Source organism: Phoenix dactylifera, unplaced genomic scaffold (assembly GCF_009389715.1).
Source record: "Phoenix dactylifera cultivar Barhee BC4 unplaced genomic scaffold, palm_55x_up_171113_PBpolish2nd_filt_p 001986F, whole genome shotgun sequence".
Lineage (NCBI taxonomy): Eukaryota > Viridiplantae > Streptophyta > Magnoliopsida > Arecales > Arecaceae > Phoenix > Phoenix dactylifera.
In genome coordinates this window covers 1037-10348 of record NW_024069268.1, presented here as the reverse complement: position 1 = coordinate 10348, position 9312 = coordinate 1037, and the positions used below count along the sequence as shown (strand labels likewise).

The following is a 9312-nucleotide window of genomic DNA, read 5'->3' as shown; positions in this document are numbered from 1 at the left end:
CCATGTTTCGGCCGATTTGCTCCTTGAAGATCTTATTGATGAGGTGTTGGTAAGTTGCCCTTGTATTCTTTAAGCCAAAGGGCATTACCTTGTAGCAGTAGAGGCCTCTGCCAGTGAGAAAGGTTGTTTTCTACTCGTCTTCGGATGTCTTTTGGATCTGGTTGTACCTAGAGATTGCATCTATGGAGGTTGGTAATTGATGTCCAAAGGTCACATCTACGAGCTGATCAATCTTGGGGAGTGGAAAGCTGTCTTTCGGAAAAGTCTTATTCTGGTCGGTATAGTCGATGCAAACTTGTCATTTTTTGTTAGTTTTATTCACAAGTACAATATTGGCTGACCAATCAGAATAGTTCACCTCGTGAACAAAACTATTCTCCAAGAGTTTGTCAACTTTTTGGTCGATGACTTGTTGTTTTTCTACGATGAAGTTTTTCTTCTTTTATTACACAAGTCGATGAGTTGGGTCCACATTGAGCCTGTGAACCAACACCTTGGAGCTTAAACCCAGCATGTTGTTGGGCCGACTAGGTGAAGTCATCCGCATTGGCATAGAGAAATTGATTACTTTACCTCGATTTTCTTCACTCAAGTTGGAGCTGATCCAAACAGTTTGGTCAGGCTTATATTTCTTTAAGGGAACCTGCGCCAACTCTTCGGCTAGTTCTCCTCGCTGCTCCTTCAGTTTGTCCCTTGTGTCCAACCCTTCTATCGGTAGGATTTCTATGGATTTCTTTCTCTTGAGGGTGGCCCTGTAGCATTGACGAGCTATCATCTAGTCACCTCAGATTTCTCCTACTCTGCTCCTTGTGGGGAATTGCATGAGCAAGTGGTTGGTAGATACCACAGCCCTTTCTCCTCATAAATATGAGGTGGATTTATTGCTGGAAGACAACAGCCTCTAGCCAGCTTTTTTTTTTTTTTTCGGTTGAGCTGCTGAAGCAACAGGGCAAAAGGAACCATTAACATGCATATCAAGGCCCAAAGGAATCCACTGACCTACTATACATTCCAAATTACATGATCACCACATCAATCAAAATTAGAAAGAGATGTTTGATGATCTATCATGCTCATATATCTAAGTTCATTCCTTTCTCTTTGATGTATATACACCATCTTTAAATATCCAATGACACTTCTAGCTGCAGGATCTATTAGAAGTATGCCCTAGAAGCTAATTTGGCAGAAAAATTGTATATATTCTGAGACATAAATTTGTACTTGATCTTTTTATTAATTAATAAAATTGGATATTTTTTTCATTCATGTTATTATCCGTCCATGAATTGTCCAAAGAATTAATAAGATAATGACATATATTCTCAAGAGTTGAGAATTTAAAGCATGTGCCATTGTTGATTAATTTCTGAATTACTCTTGATCGATGGATCATTACGAAGGACGGTGATCGATTCGATGAGATTAGTGCACATATCATATTTTTTAATGGACGAGTCTTGAGTCCACAGTGTGGGGACACTGAAATGATTGTGCAAGTGCTTGTTAGAGAATAAGTGTACTGAGCGTGACCAAAACAAGAAGTCACTTGGATGTCAGTGATTTACTTGATGCTGCAGTTGTATGATTGGTACTTAGACCTGCGATGCCATAGCTATTCACAGTGAGGTCGCTGTAGTTTGACGAGCACATAAACACGGGCCCTATCCATTAGGATCCTTGTGGTGCAGATTGGCTGCAGTAGGTTCACTGTCGAATTAGGATTGCATCTAGATGGGATCTATCGATCTTGATAGACTAAGAGAGATCCTATGTGATTTATGAGTCTGAGTTCGAAAAACCTTGGCTAAGACATTTTGGAAAAGGAGTTTTCTAATCTCGAACTTAAGTCAAATAAATTTTGACATATGACAGATGATGGGGTTTGAGGAGTTATCCATGACCTCCATCTTGTCGGGATCCATGATAGAAGGACTATATCATACGCTAACTGCACCTAGAAGTTCATCTATTCCGTTTTACTGGATTGTCACTACATGCTGCTAGGTATCACTGGTGGATTGTGAGACTCGAAGGCATTCACTTGATGATCAGTAAATTCTGAAGAAAAGAGTTGAAATTATTTCAACCAATTGAAAGGAGTTTCAATAATATTATGATGGAGATCACAATATATCTCACTATCAGACAGAATAGAACCTATGGGGTCACACATATAAGAGATTTTGATCATTCCGACGGTTGGATTGCGATTTAGAATTGCAATATATCTTGATTGTCAATTTGATTGATAATTGGTTTAACCCACTAAGAGTTAGTGAGTTAAAGAAGGAGGATTTCAATTGGACTAAATCAATTAGGCTTAACCTTATTAGATAAGGATGGAAAGTCCTAATTAATTAGAACTCCTTATTTGATAAGGAACTTAATTCATAAATCCAATTTGGATCCTAATTGGATTAGGATTTACATGAATCAAATTGGAGGACATATTGGGTCCTAATTAGATTAGGATTCAATTAATCAAGAGGAACCATATAATTCCTAATTGAATTAGAAAATCTAAAGCATAAAAGGAAGGAACTCCCCCTCCTTTTCTTCCTCGGGTGAAACAAAGGAGGGGCATCCACCCCTCCTTGAATCACGCCAAGAACCTCTTGATTGCATCACGCCCCACCCCTCCTTCCTTTTTTGGCCTTCCACACGGCACAAGGAGAGGCCATGTTGCCTCTCCTTGGTTCTCTCCAACCTCTTTTAAGTAAAGGATTGGAAGGGGTGAATCAAGAAAGAATTTCTCCAAATCCTTTTCCTTCTTTAAGCTAGACATGAGATGCTTACATAAAGAGGAGGGGGGCGTGAGGGCTAAATATGCATTAGAGATTATTGAATTCAGCCTTCTCTTCCTCTTCTTTAGCCGCAAGGAAGTCCTTTTCTTCTTCCTCCTTCCAAGAAAAGAGAAAATGTTTCTTTTTCTTCTTCCTTCTTCCTCCTCTTGGAAGCAATCAAAAGTTAATTGCTTAAAAAAGTTTCAACCTTCAAAAGAGAATCTTCTATAAGAAAGCCAGCACTCCGATGAAATCAAGATGCTTGAAACGATCTGTACCTTGTGTGGATACCTATAAAGGTTGGACACTTGTACGGTTTAATCCTTCGATCATCAGATAGCGGTAAAGATCTACCCGCTCAAAGGTAAAATAGAATCCTTACAATTCTTTATTATAGAATTAAATTAATCAAGTTTTAATTTTAATCTCTTTTTTTTAATTCATAATTTTCTGAGTTTGTGAACTCAGAATTTTTTTGAATTCTACCCTTCCTGGAATGTTCATGTGATGAACAACCCCGCACGTGTGTTTCCACTGCAATCGTCGCAACGCGTGCGAGAGTAACCCGACGGGATCAACGCTCCAAAGCAATACAAGATCTAAATTACAGCCTTTTATGGCATATATGATACAGCAAGTTACACAGACTACAGATATGTACCACTTGACAGCAGCAGCCATTTTAACTAGGAGAGAAAACAGGTATTATAACTAGTTAACCGCACACAGCAGGCAGCTGCTGACACACTGCATTATGCATGATTGCAGCTATCTGATGATTGATTCCTTTTAATGGGAACACCTGAGGCTTTGCATCTTCAGACAAGTCATTGCCATCGTGGTGTTTCTTGCCTGTCACAACCAAAACGATATTGTTTTAAAGGAAGCATTTTCCTAGAATGTTAAGGATCAATCTCATGGTATAACAGAATTAGGCTTACACTATTCTCTTGACTGAATATATTCAGTACGCTAGTAGGAACAAACAATACTTAGCATATACAGTAAGTCTGTATTTACTATTAAGAATAAACTGAAGAATAGGTAATATTTGGCATATCAAAAATCCACCGTATGGAGTACATCAACTTCTCTTTTTTTATGCTTCTCTGAATTGTGGGTGATGGCCATGATATATACCCTTGGTTAGATAACTAATATAAAAATAAGTTATATCTGATTGGAAGGTTAAAGGGATGAAAGGAAGAAACAATTTCTGATCAATAAATCATGCTGGGATTCTGTGGAGACGGTCAGTAACAAGCCGGCTCTGCTTTAGCTCTGAGCTGAATGGTGGAAAAGGAGATATTGCATTTAGAAAATGTGCACGAACTACTGCACCCAAAATCCTATCTGAATCAATTTTGTGGACTGGGTGACCCATGGTGGTCAAGATTTTCCTCCTAAATGAGCTATTGCCCAAGTATGTCCCTAGCACGCCCGTATTTTTAAAACAAATTTGGACATCATATCTGACTGGGAAGTTGGATTTGCTGCAGCATAGCGAAACAAACATTTCCAGTTCCTTTCCCAGTCTTGATTTCATTTGGTCACTGAAGAAAAACAAACTAGCTTATTCAAAGTAACAAGTAGTTTTTATACACATGCAAGATAACATCCCAAGTTTGCCATACCTTCTTCACTTCAGGAACTGATTTACAGTCTGGAGGTTTCTCAACAGCCAGTTTGGTTTTGTATGGTATCAAGTTGTGACCAGGTGCATGCTGTGAGACTCCGGTTCTAGAATTTGTCACGTCTGACACAGACCTGTTGGTAGGAGGCCCAGATTCAACATTAGACCCTGGACTCTCCTGTTCCCTCAGAATCTCTCTGTCATCAACACTACTGATATCATTCTGTTCAATCTCTTCTATGCTTCTACTTAATGACGACAAGGATTCTCTGTCCAGGTCTTGCATCACAGCATGGTTAAAGTTTTTCTCTGGCTCAATTTTTTCCATGCTTCTTCTCAGCGAGTCTATATTTGATGTTGTGGATCCTGGATACAGCGGTCTAGTTTGAAGAGCTTGACTGCACTTCGTATCCTGCTTGAAGTTTAGTTCATTTTCAGTTTCTGTAGAAGGGGCATCAATAGTTTCTGCTGCCCCATCTCTAAGACTTCCATGCTGCAGAGCTGTTTCATCATCTTCTCCAGTTTGGCTAGAATTACTACCATCACCACCATAATCCAATGTGAGCTCAGTTTGCTGGTTCTGTTCCAAGGCCTTTAAAGCTCGAAGCCTTCTGTAGTATTCTTCAAAGTATGCTTTCTTTTCGGCAACTAAGCCACTAAACTTGTCCAGTTCCTCCTGGCGTCTGTCGTGAGTAAACACTGACCTTTTCTCCCATGACAATGACTCAGCTGCAAATCTTCCAAAGGATATAGAACCATGATCAAGCATTTGCGAGACCGAAGCTTCCTGCAAACCACATTAACAATATTAATACTCTACATAAATGAAAGAAAACAATATATTTAAATAATTACAGCACCCCAATTATCTTTCATTGGCTTCTTTGTATCACATGCTATATTCTCTGCTAACTTTGTATCAAACTCAATATAATATCCATATAAATCAACAGAAAATGTAAGAAACAAAAAGGGGAAAATTAATATACCAACACAGCTGAAAGGTAATGTATCATGAGTTCAGAATTCAATATAGGAGAAGAATAACAAAGTAGGTCACATCAGGAAATACAGAGAAATGAAACTCAGGTACTTAATAAAGCTCAAGCACCCATTTAGCCACCCAATAACAACAGAATAGGAAAATTATATTCATTATAGACCTTTTGCATAGCAATCTAACTTAATAAGCAGATGTAAGGAGTTTATATCATCCCAACTGTATATACTTCAAAAACAGCAATGAAACTGCAAGGAGAGGAAAACAAGCAAAATAGAACCAATAAGACCACAGCAGAGAATAAAAGAACTCGTACCATTCTGTTGCAAATATAGTGTAGAATTTGATACAATATATTACATGTAAGATCATATATTAAAAATCTGAAATGCAAAATGAAACTAGCAATAGATAAATATCGTATCATTGTAGTTAGCATTTATGTAACCTGAATAATGTCATTAAAAAAGGGTTAAAGAGCAAAAAATAGATGGTTTGATACATGTAAGAATGAATTGCTGTTAGTTTAGCACTCTAAAGGAGCATTAAAGATTTTTTTAGACAAATAATTATGATGGTGAACAACCCAAAGAGATTAGAAAAAAATTACTTGAGAATCATCTCGATCAGATAACTCCTCCTGTGACCATCCATAATAAGTCTGACCAACACTGGTCGCCATTTCATGTCAACCAGTTACTTTACAATTATTACACAATATTATGGAGGCAAAAGCAGTCAGTTGATGGTGCCTCCCATTCTACAAAAGTATAAGCAAGGGCAGATACCTACATTAGGAAAAAGAACGACAGTTTTAGTCCTTAACCTTGATAGCGTAAAAGTCAAAACACTGAGAATCATATTCTAGTTTAGATTGTCACGGTAACAATGTCAAAATATGGGATAACGATGATAGAGGAAATGTAATAACATGAGATAAAGTTGCGAGTAAAGTAGGAAAAATAACGAATCTCCTGAAATTTGAGTATGTAAAAGGGAAGAGTACAGCAAAATCTTGTCACAGTGATTTGTAAAGTACTTGCAAACTTTGCTAGATTTTTAAAAATACTCTATTCATCAAGAAAATTATAAATATATTTTCAATGACCATTGTGCTAATAGCATGGGGTTGAAAACTTCTTGACCACAAGCAGATGAGAGTATAATCAATTTAGGTTTACATAAAATTCAACTTCTTTAATTGCATTTAAGAAAGTCTTCATCCAAAACAAGAAAACAATATCTGAAATAGGCTGGGTCAAAAGCAAGGTAGTGTTCCAACTTTAATCCAAGAAAAATTAATGTTTTTTCCATAGGTTTGACTTTGGGGCAAAATTTTATATCACATTTATAATTGTCTTGTAAAAATTGGTTGAAATCCTTTACATGATAAAAAAAGAATTAACAACAGTAAAATTATGATGCTCTGATAGGGATAGGAAATTGATGGGAAAAATGAAAAATCAAATAACTTAATACAGACTAAATAAAAAGCCATGGAGCAAATTTTTCTTCCAAGCCTCAAGGAGAACAGTAAAGGAATGATTTAAATTCCTTGGGGACCTTTTCAGATGCGACATACTTAACAAAAGACTGCTGTAATCATTAAACAATCCAAATAAATTAAGTTTTGTAAACGAGCTAAGATAGTAAATTAAAGTTAGTCCAACACTCACGGCAGTCATAGTTAAACATAAGCTGAAAACATATCATATCTACTTTTACGAGGTCAGAACATTCTTGGACAAGCTAAACAATTGAGAAAAAAAAATCCTGGCTTCTGAATATTGCCACCTATTCTTCAATCTTCAAAACCCAAATTCAGATCTTTTTGTTTTTCACAACTCAAGCAGATGTTTAACTAGTGCCAAATTTCGACTCTCAATAAATAGAAACTAAAATCAGGAAAAAAAAATTATCAAAGCAGCTCTTCCCATGATATTATAAAATCCAAACTCCAACGTTAGATAAGTGACTCTAAATACCTGGCATGAGACGCGCGCGCGCTGGAGAGAGAGAAATAACAAAGCAAATAAGAATAAAGAATTCAGCTAAATAATAATTAAAAAAAAAAGACAATGAAAAATTTAAAGAGATCAAGATAAAGGTTCCATCTTTGATGGGCAATCAAGATAGAGATTCCAAAACCAAATCTTTGGCAGAAAATCGAATCCAATAGAAAGAAAAACATAAAATCTAGCTCCCGAACCTTGGCTAGGGGCAACAAATCATCCATTTTGGGATCAAAAACAAACCCAGAAAGAAAAAATCCCCTTCGAAAAGGCATAAAAGTAATACTATGACAAATTGTTGGCAAATAAATCAAAATATACTTACATACTTCAAGAAATACTGCGATCGGAAAACAAAGATGTAAATGTCAGAAAAACACCAGAGCATCCCAAATTAAATGAGAGCAGAAATAAAAATGAAAAAACAATTAAATTAATTAGCCAATCGCAACAATTAGGAGAAAGTTTATCCATGGTGAAGCAGGCATTTCAGCTAACTTAATAACAAGAGACATAAAAGAATTGAGAAAAAATAGCACAATAAGATTCACACAAACTGGAAGTTCATGTAAAAAAGCCCATCTATTTATGGTCGGGATTTTGTGAAGGAGAAAATGTAAATATGCGACACATTCTAGTATTGAGCAAACAACTCCTGATTTCTGACAAGCCAAAACACGAACTTTGAGAATGTCCGGTTCTCAAAGTCAAAAATCGTACCTTATTGATACCATCTTTATCTCGAAACTATCATCAGCCTCCAAATCATATGAATTCTTCAGGAACAGCAGAAAAAACACATCAGAAGAATTTAATTACAGTTTTGTAATTAAAGATGCCTTAAAAAATAATAATCTTCAAAAAACAAGAAATTAGAAGGCAAATGGGAAAGGAAAAGAGGCTCAAATTCGCCACTTCCAGATGTTCCCCGCCAATTGCTAGAGAAGCTGACACGCAAAGAAGAAAAGAGCAATTTTACAAGTTCACCCATCATCTCATCAATATACATACATACACACAAAAAGAGGAGAAGATCCCCGCTCCTCCTCTCCTCGGGTGATGACCTCTCCAACTTACAATGAATGCAGATTGGTTGTCAGCAGTGTAGTAGACCTTCCAAAAATGCCTCGCCTATTGCCAGAGAAGGTGGCATGCAAAAGAAGAGAACAAATTTAGAAGTCAACCCTTGTTGCATCAATATTCCTGCAAAAATGCATCCATACAAACAAAAAAGCAAGAATGGCTGTACCGGCCGGTTCAGCCCGTACCGAACCGATACTGGCTCCGAACGGTCTGGTTCGGTGTTAAAAACCCGTACCGGCCCGAACCGGCTAACCGTATCGGCCTGGTACCGGTTCCAAATTTTTTTGGAGCTTTTGGATACGTGAACCAAGAGGGTTCCCTCCCAACCCGCAAGCTACCAATGCTTTCAAATCAAGATCTGGCCAGAACAGGTCAGCAACACATGGATAATTTAATCTAGTATACCAGTCCAAAAATTGGTGTCCAAGACTATTGATGCTTGTTGAACGTCAATATAGACCAAAAAGCTAATTTGATTCAAGAAATCACAGCCTAAAGCAATAAAAGTAATACTATGACAAATTGTTGGCAAATAATCAAAATATACTTATATACTTCAAGAAATAATGCGATCAGAAAATTTTTCGACCTGAGCACGCTGTTCCACCAATCAGATATGCTTGCTAAAGAGACATCAATGGTTAGGATTTATCGAGGACAGCTTCCCACAGAAAATCACGAATCAAGCCCCTATAAGATAAGATGACTAGGAGCTGTATATTTCCATTTAAAGGCTATCAAAGAAAGGAGTAAAGATGTCATCATCACCCAAAAGGTTCGGACTTAGCTGCTGCATAG

The 9312-nt window shown here is 37.1% G+C and overlaps 1 protein-coding gene and 1 long non-coding RNA gene across 3 annotated transcripts; both read right to left on the bottom strand.

Moving 5' to 3' along the window:
• Window positions 1-3360: 3360 nt before the first annotated feature.
• On the bottom strand, window positions 3361-7153 carry LOC120109287. 2 transcript variants are annotated; one of them, XM_039123045.1, is made up of 3 exons: window positions 6030-7153; window positions 4421-5206; window positions 3361-3638 (listed from the first exon to the last, which is right to left on the bottom strand). In XM_039123045.1, exons 1-3 carry the CDS (start codon window positions 6099-6101, stop codon window positions 3576-3578), a joined length of 921 nt encoding a protein of 306 aa, XP_038978973.1. In that variant the 5' UTR covers window positions 6102-7153; the 3' UTR covers window positions 3361-3575. The 2 variants fall into 2 exon arrangements, with proteins under 2 accessions (XP_038978973.1, XP_038978974.1); XM_039123046.1 differs by lacking the exon at window positions 3361-3638 and adding an exon at window positions 4250-4339 and having other exon boundaries at window positions 6030-7149.
• A 1106-nt stretch (window positions 7154-8259) lies between these two features.
• Window positions 8260-8773, bottom strand: LOC120109288. Its single transcript, XR_005510227.1, has 3 exons — window positions 8681-8773; window positions 8509-8562; window positions 8260-8378 (listed from the first exon to the last, which is right to left on the bottom strand). It is a non-coding gene; the product is annotated as an uncharacterized LOC120109288 (long non-coding RNA).
• Between the last annotated feature and the right edge of the window lie 539 nt (window positions 8774-9312).

Coding starts and splice junctions, on each gene's coding strand:
- LOC120109287 (XM_039123045.1), bottom strand. CDS start 6,101: ATGGCGACCAGTGTTGGTCAGACTTATTATGGATGGTCACAGGAGGAG. Junction 5,207..6,029: donor CTGATCGAGATGATTCTCAA/GTAATTTTTTTC, acceptor TGTGGTTTGCAG/GAAGCTTCGGTCTCGCAAAT. Junction 3,639..4,420: donor CAGTTCCTGAAGTGAAGAAG/GTATGGCAAACT, acceptor TGGTTGTGACAG/GCAAGAAACACCACGATGGC.